The 16,540-nt window shown below is 39.2% G+C and overlaps 1 protein-coding gene across 8 annotated transcripts in view; it reads left to right on the top strand.

Annotated features, from left to right (window-relative positions):
- The window catches only part of LOC116979703 (rho guanine nucleotide exchange factor 4-like), a 361,797-nt gene that overhangs the window by 322,981 nt on the left and 22,276 nt on the right, over positions 1-16,540 (top strand). For 7 of the 8 annotated variants that reach the window (XM_033031414.1, XM_033031416.1, XM_033031413.1 and 4 more), the window contains 5 exons: positions 10,034-10,213; positions 11,211-11,405; positions 12,989-13,168; positions 13,988-14,220; positions 15,562-15,691. In XM_033031414.1, the coding sequence (XP_032887305.1) occupies positions 10,034-10,213; positions 11,211-11,405; positions 12,989-13,168; positions 13,988-14,220; positions 15,562-15,691 (918 nt within the window). The remainder of the gene's footprint in view (positions 1-10,033; positions 10,214-11,210; positions 11,406-12,988; positions 13,169-13,987; positions 14,221-15,561; positions 15,692-16,540) is intronic. The other variant, XM_033031412.1, reaches the window with a different exon arrangement.

Below are 16,540 nucleotides of genomic sequence, written 5' to 3'. Positions count from 1 at the left end.
AAGGATTGCATCTGCTTCAGTACTGATGTCAACTAAGCAGTCTGACAGAATGAGAACAGACGATGAAGTGGAGAACTCTGTGTATTGTCAGTATACAGTACATGAGCAAGTTGCTGACACCAGGAGCACCGTGTAAATAAGGGATGACGGAAAGCTTTGGAGAGGAAATCGTGGCAGTCACTGCATTAGATTTGTACATACGTGCATTAATGAGTTACATGTGCAAATGACAGAATGGCATTATCACATGTGTGATGTTAGTGTCCGTGATAATTGTTCATCTGCAATAAAATGTACACTATATTCTGAAGCTCCTGATGTCTCAAAGAGATTATTACACATAGTCCACTCAAGCAATGCAAGACTTGCTCACTGTGCACTTAGAAATAATTATCATCACCTTCAGACACTGACACAAATTCTGACACAAATCCATACCTGGCTACAAATTTAATCTTCCTTGACTGCCGTGATGTTATATTAGAGTTGTAGAGATACAGATCACAGAAACAGGCTTTCTAGAAAATTAAATCCACAATGACCGTCAATCACCTAATTTAACATTAATCCCATTTTTATTCTCTTCACATTCTCTTCAACTCCTCCTAGATTTGATCTGTCACCCATACAGGAGCAGCAATATACAGTGGCTAATTGACCTACCAGCCGACACATCTTTGGGATGTGAGAGGAAACCGGAGCACCAAACAAATAAAAAGCACTTGCTTCCAGGTGGAAAGTGCAAACTCCGCACTGACAGCACTTGAGGTCAGGATTAAACCTGGGTCTCTGGTACAGTGAGGTATCGGCTCAACTAGCTGCAACATTGTGCACCTAATCATTGAGCTAGACAGTTGTCCACGTGGACATTCTGCTTAATGCGGAACTGAGCTGTTGCCTAATGCCATCCTAATGGCCTAACACCATTCACAGAACATTGTCCACCTCCTTTCATATCATCCCATCTTCAGCTGTATTTCATCCAAACATAACCATTTACCACCTCCGACCTCAACTTTTCCAATACTGTGATGTAGTGTGCTGTTTCTCCATTGAGCAATAACTTTAACTCATTTTGATCTAGCTGTCTGTGTCCCACATTCTTGGTGCTCTCTGACCTGTGTGACTTTCTCTCTGAGGGCCTGCATCTCCAATAAAAAATACTCACCTTTGTAAATATAAATGATACGAAAGAAATATTTATTGAATTCAAAATATATTAAAGAGGATTTTAGGTTTTTTGGGAGAAAACCCCCCAATAAACCACAAATGTTGTACACAAAATGCAAGACTGTCTCAAAACTTCACGGATAGCATTAACAGAATTTTTACTTCTTTCAATAACAAATTACATTTTATTTAATAATCCTGATGCCTTTGAGTGGTCCATAATTAGCATTAGTAGCAATGCTACGGTCCTACATTATTTTATACCTTATCTTTGTTGATAAAGTGCTGCCACTTTATACATCAGCTAAAAGCAGCAAGGGTTTATTCCCTCTATCATCAAGAACATGCATTTTTATAGCGCCTTTAACTGTCTTGAGAGGTCCCGATGCAGTTTTAAGTTAAATTATGTACTTTAGAGGATTTCTGTATGATTCTGTTGTAATTTAGGGTACAGCTAATTTGCAGACATCACCATCCCACAAACAATAATGTGATAATTATCAAGGTGACATGCTAAACTTTTATAAAACTATTAATTTAACTCAAGTTTGGAGTAAAGTGTCTAATTCTTGAATGAGGACACAAATGTTTTGGAGAGAATACAGTGGATGTTTATCAGGTCTCAGTATTACCCTGGATGTTCAAGCTGAAGCCGATGGAGTGGATGAGAACTCACACCCTACTGACAAAATGTGTGATCTTTCAGAACAGTTGAATGGGATACCATTTAGAATATGTTTTGTGCAGACTTTGGCCTGAAAAGCTTTGAGTGGTTCATTTCCACATGACGCCTTTCTTAGTTCTAACCTTTCCTTTCTTGAACCAGTGCCATACACTTAATTTCTGACAATGCCAAATGATTATACTGTGAAAGAATGTCAAATCATTGTCGCCAAACTGAATGGTTTCTCTGTCTGAAACCTCTGAGGCCAATAGGGATACTGCCACTTGTGAATAGACATGTTTTCCATTTTGTTTCTTCCTTTTTCTGAAATGCTCAAATATAGTACAGAATCGTACAGAAATAAAGGTCAGAGTCAAAGAAATCTCTTACTGAAGAAATCTCCCATTTCTACTTTTTGCTGGTTCTGGATAGAAAGCAGGGATCCTACTACTTCACTACACAGGTGAAAATGAGTAAGCAAATTAATATTTTCAAGTTATAAGCTGATTAATCTTCCTGACATTTCTGTAGGAACATCGCAAAACATCTTTGCAAAAACCTTTAATGATCCTGCTGTCGTTTTGTTCTAAATCTGCTGATCATTCTGGTTTTGAAAGACTTGCATTTGTCATTGTGGCATTCAAATCTGCCTAAAATGTCAACAGTAGGAATTTTAAAGTTTGGAAATCCTTTATTTACCATGAAACTATTTATGTGTGGGTCAGAAATCAGGCATTCACTTAGCAGTGAGTCCAGAACTAGGTTGAATTACTCATATATATATTCCAAGGGGATATGGTAACATAATGCAGGGGAAAACTGGTTGCTGCTTCACTGTTCTGATTAGAAATGTTTACTGCTTCACTGTACTTTTGAGGCAGATCTACTATTTTCTCACCTATGGCCCTTGTGGCTACATTGCTTACAACAGCATGTTCAATAGAGAGATCAGCTGCTGTTTGATTGAGGGCCACCAGCTAAAATGTTGCACCCAAGTGTATGTGGAGCCTATGAGGTCTAATGATAATTTGTGCAGGAGTGAATCATACAATAATCATGATTATTTGTGAAGGAGTGAATCATAGAGCAGATAAGTATGTTTTCTGCTCCGCTCCATGCCAGTAAGTTCATAAATTGAGGCTGCTCCTGATCCTTGGTACTATATGAAAGGAGCTCTGCTATTGTTACCTTTCTCTGGGCTTTGTTGTCCTGGAAGGGCTGAGTTGAGCCTCTTTCTACACTGTGCAGACCCCTTGTGTGTGAGAGGGAGGATGTGAGAGGGATGAGATGTACTGTTGACCGTGACGTGTGTGGTTTGGAAATGTGGGAGTGAGCTATCCTGAGCTCCCATCTTCATCCCAGTGGCCATCTTTCCAGAGGAGTGCATGATCTAAAGGCCAAGATTGGTTGTTATTGTTATCCCGCCCAGGCAACATTCAGGGCCAAAGCCTCTGATTGATTTTTAAGATGGATTCAGTGCGCACCTTTAATACAAATAGTTAACAGTAAAATTAATAACTAGAAACAAACATGAAAACTAATATGGATGCAAAGTCACCGAAACACAAGGATCAATGAGCGAAATACACAGCGTGGAGTAACCCAGCGGGTCAGGCAGCATCTGTTGAGGGGAAAAAATGTGTAGGAAAGAGCTGCATATGCTGGGTTTAAATCGAAAGTAGACACAAAATGCTGGAGTAACTCAGGGGGACGGGCAGCATCTCTGGAGAGAAGGAATGGGTGACGTTTCGGGTTGAGACTGAATGCATCAAAAACATTTCGGATCGGGACCCTTCTTCAGAATGATCAATGGTCTTGTTCTGTTTTTGGAACTGGTGAGATAGAATTATTGATGGTCTCATAATGCGTTCATTGGAAATCTTTAATTATTTTCAGTTGCTGCCATTTTGGAATAATATGGTGTCAGATACAAGAGCTGGTTTATAGGGTTTGAGTGTTTCATAGGATGGAATAATATGAAACGGTCTCCTTTATGCTGGATTGAAGTGCATGTTTAGTTTTACTCCTGCTGCTATATTCATCAGCTCATACGCATTATTGGGATACAGTGGTAAAGTAAGTTTTATTTGCACCTATTTGTTTTTAGGTCTTGAACGTTCTTAGCATTTACCTGGAATGCACTATGTCCATTCCCAATTAAAGTGCTCTGCATCTTAAGCACAAAATTCACCAAGAACCAAAAAATCTGAATGAAGAAAGGAATATAAAAGCCATTGTATTTCCTCACAGTGCCCGAAGCCTAGGTTCAACCTCGATTTCAGACCATATCTGTGTGGAATTTAAATGTTCTTCCTGTGATCATGTCAGTATCCTCCGGGTGCTCTGGTTTTCTCCCACATGCGAAAGATGTGAGGGTTGGTAGGTTCGGCGGTTACTGTAAGCTATCCCTAGTGTGTACGTGAGTGTAGTATCTTGGAAAAGTTTCTGAAAGTGTGGAAGAATTTAAAAAAAAGGGCATTAATCTACCATTAGTGTAAATGGGTGGTTAATCTTTAGCGTGGATCGGAGAGTCAAATGGTCTGTTTCCGTGCTGTATCTCTCTATGACTCAAATATCTGGCAGCTAATGTGATGATATTGGCCATTTATTTGATTGTTGGATTTTACATTAATACTGTTTAGCCTTAAGATATAAAATTACAGTGTAAAACATTGTTACTTAAAAAGGTAAGTTGATATGTAATTTGTCCATTTATTTAATGTTTTATGCATAGAATACAAGTGAGTGATGTGCAATAGTTTTATGAGTGGCATATTCATGAAATTGGCATCGCCCATGGATCCTAGATCACTAAAAGTATACTGTATCTTGATTATATCATGCCAGATTTCGTAAAACAATATATTAGTTTTGCTTTGCCTTATGGGAGAATGCACTGATTATTATTTTTTAATTTCAGCCTTAGAAGCACATCTTACTGTCTTATCTTTTTGTTTATTGAAACAGGCACTCGATCTTAAATGTTAACATGTTGATGAGTGATCACATCTGAGATCACATTAAGAGGTTTAAACAAACACAGTTCTCGTATCTAAACAATTCATCATAACGGCACAGATTGGCTGCCCCAATGTTAAAGGATTCATTTCCCGTCATTAACGTTGATTGATTTATCACTATTCCATTAACTCAATGTCATTTCCTTTATCCAGAACACCAGAAGGTACTTAACATTGTAATCATTTATGAGGTGATTTTGATGTTTTATGGATCAACAGGAGTAATCTTAGAGTGCCTCCTAGTTGACAAATTTGCAATTCATTATTGAAATTAAACCATTCTCCTCCAATGGAAATTAGGAGAAAAACTATTTGAGCTGTGCTGGCTGTATATATTTTTTATCTTACCTGTGGTTGCAATGCTTGGTCTGTACTGTTTATATCATGCGTAAAACAAGGAGATCCATGGGAGATAAAGGCCAGGTTGTTGTTTTTTTTTAAATCTATTCTCTGCAAGCTTATCTACTGTAATCAGTGTTTCCACACTGTATCTCTAAACTAAATTAAACCTTAAATCATCATCCATCCTTTTGCTTGTAGTCTGTCCTGCCTACATTCTTTCTCCCTTGCTGATCTCCCGTTCCTTTTCCTGTATGTGTACTTATTATTAAATGCATTATGTCTCCAGGATATTTCAGTTCATATGAAAGGTTGTCGACCTAAATTATTCATCTAAAAATCTACAAATGCTGGAATTCTGAAATAAAAATGCTAATTCTGTTTCACTGTTCAGACACTGGCTGACCTGCTGAATGCCTCCACCATTTTCAGATTTTGTAACCTAATATCTTAACTTTGTTTCTTCCTCCCCATCTGATCTGCAAAGTATTCCCAGGTAAACCAGCATCTACAGTTCCTTCCTACATATTCCATTTTTAATTTCACCTTTGCAGAATCCACAGTATTTTACTGCAGTATTATGTATGTCAAACATAATTGAAAAAACAGCGGAAAGTGATTTAAAATTCATGTACTAAACTTACAAGAACATTTCAGCCTCATTTCATTTGAATCGTGTCACAGTTATTATCTGCCTATTTTTATATATCGGCACAACTTGTTAAATGCCACTGCAGTTATCCAGACGAATGGATAATTAGGTAAAATACTCTTTTTTTTGTAGTTCATTTGTTAAACCTCTGTGCACCATTTAATAATTACAATTCCTTCAATTATATTTCTTCTGAGGAGCTTCCTTTCTCATGAAGATTAACACATATTAAGACTAGTTAGTATAAGTAATGTGCAGGTTAAATTGTTTGTGTGTTACTGCACATTGATATGCATCCAAATCTGTCTCCCTGTTGAACATCATGAAGAGTCCTTTGTTTCCAGCAGATAACTGAGGTACCAACATATTAAAGTGGTTTCTGGAGGTTTTGTTTTTCCTTCCAATGTGTTGTCCAATATGCAAGCATGAAATTATGTTACAAGTATTGAGTATAGAAGTTGGGAGGTCACATTGCAGTTGTGGAAGACGTTGGTGAGACCGCATTTAGAATATTGTGTTCAGGTCTGCGCACCATGTTATAGGAAAAATATTGTCAAGCTTGAAAGGGTTCAGAGAAGATTTACGAGGTTGTTTCCAGGACTAGACGGTGTGAGCTATAGGGAGAGGTTGAGTAGGCTGGGATTCTATTCCTTGGTGCGCAGGAGGATAAAGGGTGATCTTATAGGGGTATATAAAATCATGAGAGCAATAGATCGGGTAGATGCACAGAATCTCTGCCCAGAGTAGAGGAATCGAGAACCAGAGGACATAGGTTCAAGGTGATGGAGAAAAGATTTAGTAGGAATCTGAGGAGTAACTTTTTCACACAAAGGCTGGTGGGTGTATGGAACAAGCTGTCATAGGAGATAGTTGAGGCTGAAACTATCCAAATGTTTAAGAAACAGTTAGACAGGTACATGGATAGGATGGGTTTGGAGGGATATGGGCCAAACGTGGGCAGGTGGGACTAGTGCAGCTGGGTCATGTTGGCCGGTATGGGCAAGTTGAGCCGAAGGGCCTGTTTCCACACTGGATCACCCTATGACTCTAAGATGAGAATGTGTTCATCTAGTTAACAACCAGTGGAACCAAGGAAAATGTGACATAAAACAATGTGCAACATTGATGTCATGCCTCACTGCCAATGTGAAACTAGGCATTTCAACTACAATTAGAAAATATGTTGTGCTGTTGATAATTAGTTTAACCTGGAACTGAACACTTTTTGCATATTCTTGGGCATCTCAGGTGCTGTAGGAAATGTTTCCTCATTTTACAGAAGGCTTTTTATTTGCACCAGCACATTTTGACACCAGAGATTTTAAACCTCTTTGATCTGAAAAGTACTTCTACTTTACTCAGAGAACAACGGACCAGCTTACCCAGCTGTGCTATTTACATCATGTAAACGTTATACTTATTGAGATCTGTAACCTCCAGAAGCTCAAATATGAACTCATGTGTCCGGACTGCTTTGCTCATGGAGGTCAGGGGCAGAAAAATTGGAAGGAGTGATGGGAAGATAAATGTTAGGTCCAATCAGTCACAAAGGAAGGGCAGGCAGGGAAGGAGAGGTGAAGGAATATGGTGAAGCTGACGGACTATTTCAACGTAAGGAGTATTGTGGGGATAGCAGATGAACTTAGGGCCTGGATCAATGCATGGAAATATGATATTGTGGTCATTGTGGAAACATGGTTGCGAGAGAGACATGACTGGACGGGTACATGTTCCAAGGTTTCGACATTTTGGATGTGATAGAGAGAGAGAGGAATAAGAGGTGGAGGAGTTGCTTTTCTAATCAGGGAGACTCTCACAGCTGCACTCAAAGAGGACATACCGGAGGGTTCATCGGCTGACGTGATATGGGTAGAGCTCAAAAATCAGAAAGGTGGAACCACTCTAATAGGTTTGTAGTATAGAACCCCCAAGAGCCAGCAGGGTATCGAGGAACAAATGTGTAGACTGATTACCAGGGCTGTTCTAGTGGGTGACTTTAACTTCCCCATTATTGACTGGGACTTGCTCAATGACAAAGGCTTAGGAGGGGCAGTATTTGTGAGATGTATCCAAGTGGGTTTCCTGAAACCGTATGCGGATAGTCCAACCCGAGAAGGGAACATCCTGGATATTGTGTTGGGAAATGAGCCTGGCCAGGTGATGGTGTTTCAGTGGAAGAGCATTTTGGGGGATACTGATCACAACTCCAATGGCTTTAAGATTGTTTTGAATAGGGATAAGTTTGGACCTTGCAAGGTTTCTAAGTTGGAGGAAGGCAAATTACTATGTAATTAGGCAGGAGCTCGGGAGGGTACAATTGAGAGCAGTTATTTATTGGGTACATCCACATCTGACGTGTGGGAGTTGTTTGAAGGCCAGTTGATTCATGTTCAGAGCTAAAAAAGAGGGATAAGGATGGCAAAGTAAGGGAACTTTGGATGACCAAACAGGTTGTAAATTTGGACAAAAAGAAAAAGGAAGTCTATGCAAGGTTTAAGAAGATTAAATCAGACAGGGCCTTTGAGGAATATAATGGAAGGAGGAAATAACTCAAGCGGGCGAATAGAAGAGCCAAAAGGGTCTTAAAATGGTGAGTTGGATGAAAGAAACAGTTACTGTCAAAGGGATCTGTGGACATTTATTTATATCCAGCTATTACTTATATTATGAAGCTTTCCATCCATCCTATTTATGAATAATTACATAATTATTATTCATTTTCCTTCATGTTCTTGAATACTTTGACACTCAAGTCAATGTGACAGTGTTCATTCCAGTTTCATTGCTTTCTCCAACACAAGGAATGCAGCTCCAGGCAATGTTAATGAAGTTAGATGAACAAGACAATGGGCCTCGACCCGAAACGTCATCTATTCCTTCTCTCCAGAGATGCTGCCTGTCCCGCTGAGTTACTCCAGCTTTTTGTGTCTATCTTCGGTTTAAACCAGCATCTGCAGTTCCTTCCGACACAAGACAGAGGACTGTTGCAGACAGTGCCTCAGCTGCAGAGTAATTCACAATTCATTTTGTTTTTATTAAATATTTTCCATATTAACCATTAATGCTAATATTTTAAATGTTTAATAAAAATGAAAAAGATTGTAAATCTTAACCATTAGTGAGACAGGAGGTGATGAGGGGGGAGAGGAGAGTATTACCTGCTGATTTATTCCACTTGTCTTGAGAGGTGAGTTATTGGAGAAGACTGGACAATGTTCCATTACTCCATCCTATTGACAATGACCTCTCAGAACCTAAGGTAGACAAAAATGCTGGAGGAACTCAGCAGGTGAGGCAGCATCTATGGAGAGAAGGAATAGGAGACGTTTCGGGTCGAGACCTTTCTTCAGACTGTATTGAAGCACAATATCCGCACACTATTTCCTCACTCAGTATTGAAGAGTCAGATAGGAATTCCTGAAAAATAATGTCCCCTGTGAACACCAAACACCCCTTAATGAATGAGATAAGTCCAATGTGCTTATGCTGCTATATAGCACCATAGACCAGCAGTGAGTTGCAAGGCAGGGGCCTGTGGCTTAGCTGATTCTACTGCCACCTATAGGAAGAAAATATATCGTTGCAGCATCGTTCAGTCTCTGCTTTTATTCACAAATCTTTCGTTTTTCTATTTGATGGAGATAATTTTCTCCTTTAAAGTTAATTTTACGAAATAATTTGGATCCTTTAACTGTCATTTATTCACATGTTGGAGTGTATTATATCAGGACTTTAAGAGGGTACAATGGATTATGTAACATTTCTTTTACATAAATAGCGTGCCATTTTCTCTCTCAGTTACCTACCACTGACAACCTGTGCGCATTGACCGTCACTGGCTGTTCATGCTCGGTTACTAAGCAGCATTTATTTCATCTCCAGCTTTGCTGAGCTTCTCAGCAGCCTTGTCACATTTACATCTGGGGCAGCAATCCAGTTAAAAGTGAGGTCCAGTCTGGAGTGCTTGGCATGCTGTAGGTAGGTGTTGACCTGAAGCATTCTATGTCAAAGTCGCTGGCATTTCATCTGACTTAAACAGCCACAGTTAGTTCACAATTTATAAAAGGATCTCGCATTCTCATTCAGATTGAGCGAATGTGAACTGCTTATTTTTGTAAGAGGAAAGCTGAAGTTTGCACACCCCATTGGAAAGGTGACTCTAATAACATGTTCCCTGATTTCTTGCAGCTCATCAGCGATGGCAGTGTGGTATATGCAGAGGCCCTCTGGGACCACATCACCATGGATGACCAGGAGCTGGGCTTCAAAGCTGGTGATGTCATTGAAGTAGTGGATGCTACGAACAAAGAGTGGTGGTGGGGGCGGATTGGAGACAGTGAAGGCTGGTTCCCTGCCAGCTTTGTGCGGGTAAGAGCCGATCCAGGTTGGGGCAATGACAGGACACATAGAGGGCCAAGCAATATCAATAAACCAAAGACATACACAAAAACCTGGAGTAACTCAGCGGGACAGGCAGCATCTCTGGAGAGAAGGAATGGGTGACGTTCCAGGTCGAGACCCTTCTTCCGTCTGAACTCCAGCTTTTTGTGTCCATCTTCGGTTTAAACCAGCATCTGCAGTTCCTTCTTACACAATATCAATGAGCCAGCCTGATATAAACATAAACAAGAACTAAAGTAAAGGCAGGTTGCGAACATTGGCAACACAGGAAAGTTGAACACTGCCTAGGCGTACTGATCAAAAGGGCATAAGAGATACGAGCAGAATGAAGCCATTCAGCCCATCGAGTCTGTTCTGCCATTCAATGATGATTGATCTACTTTCCCTCTCAACCCCATCCTCCTGCCTTCTGCTTGCAGTTCCTTGTATTTCCAACCGCATTTTTATTCTAACTTTCTATTATCTAACTGACCTCATTAGCAGGATGCAGACTAGAATCTGAAAATGCTCGCAATCCTCAGAGTTTTTTAATTTTCTCTTTTTATTTCCGATCTGTTTTGTATTGATTTTCAAACTGCAGCAAAGATCGGCATAAGAAATTGTTTAACTGCTGCTAGTAGAAAAGTGGTTTGAAAGTTGATAATTGAAAAAATAGATTTTTGTTAATAGGTAGGGAGAGAAATGCATCGTCAGACACCATCCCTATGCATGTGAGTTCATTAACACTGGTTGTACTCATTCCTGTCCTGCCCATTTCTATTAACATAATAGAACATAGAACAGTACAGCACATGAACAGTCCCTTCAGCCCACAATGTCCACATGATGCCAAGATTAACTAATCTCTGCCTGCACATGATCCATATCCCTCCATTCACTGAATATACAGTTGCCTATTTAAAAGTCTCTTAAACACCATGATTCAGTGGGACTGAATGCTAATTGTCAGGTTTCATTCCTAAAGTTGTGGGTCAACCAGGATGAACCCATGGAAGAATATCCTGTGAAGGTGGAAGATGGGAAAGTTGATGACCCCAACAGTGCTAATCGTTCCCTGGCCAAAGGCCAGTCAAAGAAAGACCAAATGAGGACGAATGTCATCAGTGAGATCATGAGCACTGAGAATGATTACATCAAGCACTTAAAGGATATCTGTGAGGTAAGGAATAGATGCTACTTTACCAGTATGACTTGTGTGTGGGTTTTGAAGAGAACGGTTACAGCCCAAATACCAGTCATCTTATATTTCTTGCTCCAGAGAGTTGATAAATGGGTATGCATCTTCTTCATAAAGTTTTCATTTGGAACTTCTGAAGTGGTGCCAAATCTAATATAAGTGAGATCAACAGCAACACTGGAGAAAATGGGAGCACAGATTCATCTCACCAGTAATAGATCTGTAGATTAATTCAGTGCACTGTCATTATTCGAATGGATGAACACCTGAACAAAATAAAAACTTTTTAAAAAAGGGTTCTTGTGAGCTCGCTTGAAAACAGTACTCTATTAATTTTAAATATGTGGGAAGCGTTGATAAAATATTTTAACATATTGTACCCAGATTTCCAGAAAACATTTGATATGGTGCTGCGACAAAGACTATAAAAGCTAATGGTGGAGGGAAATCCTCTGGTATGGGTAGAAGATTGGCTAGCTAACGAGAAGCAGAGTGTGGGCATAGAAGGGACTTTCCTGGTTGGCGAGATCAAGTGAGGAGTCCTTGCTGAACTCAGATTTTTGTAATACTTATTTTGTAAAGTTGTAATTGTTTTGTAATACTTTTGTAAACTTGAATAAAATCAGCAAAAGTCTGGTTGCCAAACATATTGAGGCAACAGAGATAGAGATAGGCTGGAAGTTATGAAAAGAACATAAGGAAGCTAAAAGATAGATAGGAGGTTAAGTGAACAGGCAAATGGCCTGGCAAGTGTTGTATAGTCTGGGAAAATGTGAAACTGTCCAGTCTGAGAGGAAAAATAAAAATTAAACATATGATCTAAATGGTGAAACATTGCAGAGAGTCTGTGGAACTCTCCATAAAGTGGTGACGGAAACTGATCCTTGAATATATTTAAGACAAAGGATTTTAATAAACAAAGAGGAAAATATTTCCAAGGCCAGTTGTGGATGGTGAGCAGAAGTGACAATCAGATCATCTGTTGTCCTGCTCAATGGTGGAGAAGTCCTGAGTGACGTTTTCCTTGTTTATCTGTTCATACACATCATAGAAGGGGCAAGATCCACCAATTCCATGCTCAAAGGATCAAATTTGGAACCTAATGTTCTGCTCAATTGTCACTGACCTGAGACATTAACATAATTTTTTTCTCCAGAGATGCTGTCTGATCTGCTGAGATTTTCCAGCATTTTCTATGTTTATGGCCATTTTGATCTACATTATTCAGTTCCCTGTCAAAATTCACTGGTGGGGCACCACTGCCAACAGGACATATTAAAATAATGTTCCTTGTATGAGTAACATTTTTGAATTTGCTGTGCAGAAAAATTTCCAAAGCAAGTAATTTCCACCCTATCATAATTGTAATGTAGGAGCTATAATGGTACATTAATAACATTCTGGCCATTGCTTTGGAAATTCAAGGAGGGTATGAATTTGCTTTAAGTGCTGACTCATCCCTAATAGTGTCATCCATCCCATTCCAAGTGCAGAATCAATCTATGTCCGCCCACCCCTACTATTGCATTGAAAATCAGGTAAAGAAGCTCATTTATTCCCCACAGGGTTATGTTAAGCAATGCCGTAAAAGGACAGACATGTTCACAGAAGAACAGCTGCGCACCATTTTTGGGAACATTGAAGACATCTACAGATTCCAGAAAAGGTTTCTGAAAGACCTGGAAAAGAAATTCAACAAAGATGAGCCTCATTTGAGTGAGATTGGATCCTGTTTTCTTGAATTTGTGAGTAATTTTAGCCATTCCTCTAAATAAAGCATTGAAGCAAATGGTATTTGTTTTATAAATAATCATTATTTTTTTCTTTTAGCCTTTGAATCAGATGTTCTGAGATATTAGAAGAACTCGCATTTATGAAGTTAAGGGCCTGTCCCACTGTACGAGCTAATTCAAGAGTTCTCCTGAGTTTCCCCTAATTCGAACTTGGAGAATTACGGTAATAGTCGCTCGTAGGTACTCGGGGCTCTCGTGGACATTTTTCAACATGTTGAAAAATCATCACGAGTCTTCACGAGCTTACCACGTTTTCCGAGTACCTGCCGTTAGCGTTACGAGCCGCTAAGAGACGTCACGAGCTCCGACGTACCCGCTACGCACATTCTACGTGCTTACCACGGGTTTGATTTTTTTTAAACTCGGGAGAGCTCTTGAATTACCTCGTACAGTGGGACAGGCCCTTTATGTCTGCCCTCTGGGGGCTGGGACCAAAATGAACCCATTTCTGAGATAGACTCATAAAGCTGGAGTAACTCAGCGGGTCAGACAGCATCTCTGGAGAAAAGGAATGGTGATATTTCGAGTCAAGATCCTTCTTCAGACTGAGAGTCAGGGGAAAGGGAAACAAGAGAGATAGACGGTGATGTAGCGAGATATAGAACAAATGAATGAAAGATATGCAAAGAACCCACTGAGTTACTCCAGTTTTTGGTGCCTATCTTCAGTTTAAACCAGCATCTGCAGTTCCATCCTCCCCATTTCTGAGGAGATGTTTCTTTTACTGTATTTGTTATCTACTGACTTTTCTGTACTGTTCGTCTTTTCCAGCAGGCAGATTTCCAGATATACTCAGAATACTGCAACAACCATCCTAATGCTTATGCAGAGCTGTCCAAACTCATGAAGATCAACAAATATGTTTACTTTTTTGAAGCTTGCCGACTGCTCCAGAAGATGATTGACATCTCTCTGGATGGGTTTCTGCTCACACCAGTGCAGAAGATTTGTAAATATCCCCTCCAACTGGCAGAATTACTCAAATACACCAACCCTGAGCACAGGTAAGGACCAAGGGAAACTGCACTGTCCAATGTATCTTCAGGCAGTGAACTGGCAATTCAGCACACCAGATCATTGTTTGGTCAAACCAAAGTGGGAAGCATTTGATACCAAGTAACTGGATTTTCATTATTCTATTCTGGGTTTAAGCTGCAACAATTTATAGTTTCACATTTTCATTAGAACCACCTCCAGTCATTAATGTAACAATGAATTCCCAATTGCAGTCACCATCCTAATTCCCTGACAGTAACTAACTGAGTAATGGGAGACTGAGTTATTTTGGAATGTCTCAAAACTGAGTTAGGTGAGGCATTGGAAAAAGTAAAAAAATCATTGGTGTAAAAATGGGTATGTCAGCCTTCAATATAATGCTTCAGCACATGACCTAAGAGATGTGTTCAAATTACTCCAAGGCATAATAGGATTGAACAAAAGACATACATTTAAATTAGACCTGATACCTGATTCTATTAGGGATCCAGGCAGATCTCATTTTACCGTACACTGGGCAATGGACACTCTCCCTTAAGGTGTGCATGCTAGGTGATGGAACTTTCAAGACGAGGATTAATTGATTTTTCAAAAAATGCCAGAAATATCGTAATGCTGAGAAAGATGCTGGTTTAGAAGAAAGGTGGGACAGGCTGGAACGATGTGTTAATATAACAACCCATCATTTTACCCTGGATCCACAACCAGCTTATCCAAAATCTACAATGAGACTCACAAAATATTCCTTTCTTCATCTTGCACACCATCACCTTAACAAATACAAAAGGTTTACAGTACAGAAGAAAGCTAAGGAGAAAGCTTTCGAGGATGGCAACAGTTTGTTCCACAAACAAAAGACCATGACTGGTTGTGTTCCATATCTTTATGTTTGTCAAGGTCATTTCAGTCAGTTAAAAAGTTATAAATTAATTAACAGACAATGCTATTTCTTTCTCCATAGAAACTGGCCAACCTGCTGATCATTTCTAACATGTTTTGTCATTATTTCAGATGTTAAGTATAATAATAATAATAATAATAATAATATCTTTTATTGTCATAAACAGTCATAAATATTTGTAGTATTTTGCTTTTGGGTTATTTGTTTTGCATTGTTGTGTTACCTTGATTGGAGTGAGTTATACCTTGTTGGGTTGTCTAAAGGGAGATAAATATTACAGAAGGAATTGCAACTGCATTTGCTTTGAACACATAAAGTTCACTGCAGTCATAAAATATATCAATTAGATGCTTGTATCTTACTGAAAATCGGGGCTGTCGGGAGAACATATGGTTCTTGTGTTCATTTTTGCATCTGGACTATATTACAAGTGATTTCTTTCATTAAGGGATTACAGTGATGTTGAGGCTGCACTAAATGCCATGAAGAATGTGGCCAAGCTCATCAATGAACGCAAGAGGCGACTGGAGAACCTCGATAAAATAGCTCAGTGGCAGAGTTCAATTGAAAATTGGGAGGTAGGAAAAAGCAATATGTTTTAATTAAATTCCAGTGCAAATGTTATTTTTTCATTATGTATGGTTTTGGTCTAATTTTGGTTTAATTGAAAAGTATATAGCTTGGTGAATATATGTATTCAAAACCAAATTTGGTGGATTTTTGTTATCAAGATATACTGTACAAGGTTAAGGCTGAGAAAGTGGGTTGATGAAAATATTAAACCAGTATTGCAGGGAGGTGTGGGCATAAGGGACAGTGCGATCTCTTCCTGCTTCTCTTTCTTGTGTTCTTAGTCACCACTATAATTTTCTGCTGTCTGCCCAATTGTACAACATAAAATTCCTCAGATTATTTTGAAGGTACCTCCACATATCTGTGGGTTGGCTGGTCGGGAATAAAGTATGAAATGCCTATTCTTACCATTTGTCTGGGTTAAGATGGTGACCCAGTTACAATATCTGCTAACATTGCAATTTGTGAAAGAAAAGGACTTCCAAAGCTCCATCCTAATTAAGCTTACTATAATTAATATCAGATGGGAGCACATGCCTCATCCTGAAAGTCTTCTTCCTGTTCACCGTGGCTAACGTTCTGACAGGAGTGCAAATGTTTGTGGTGTGAGCAGAAAGAAATAGTTTTAACTGAATATAGTCACTGTTTGACATGATTGCACATCATGTTGTCGTATATAATTTGTATGATGTGCTATTTTGAGAGCAGTGCTTGGGGATATCTTGAAATATTTTATCAAGCTGTGAACGATACATTTTCTTATTGTTTGGATCAATTTCCTATTATTGTGATCTCATGCATTAAATGCTTGTAAGGTACAGAGAAGGATAACCCTTCCTGACAATTTAACCACT

This window comes from Amblyraja radiata, chromosome 13 (genome assembly GCF_010909765.2).
Source record: "Amblyraja radiata isolate CabotCenter1 chromosome 13, sAmbRad1.1.pri, whole genome shotgun sequence".
NCBI lineage: Eukaryota > Metazoa > Chordata > Chondrichthyes > Rajiformes > Rajidae > Amblyraja > Amblyraja radiata.
Note: the sequence above shows the minus strand (reverse complement) of the source record. Positions and strands in the feature narration are given on the sequence as shown.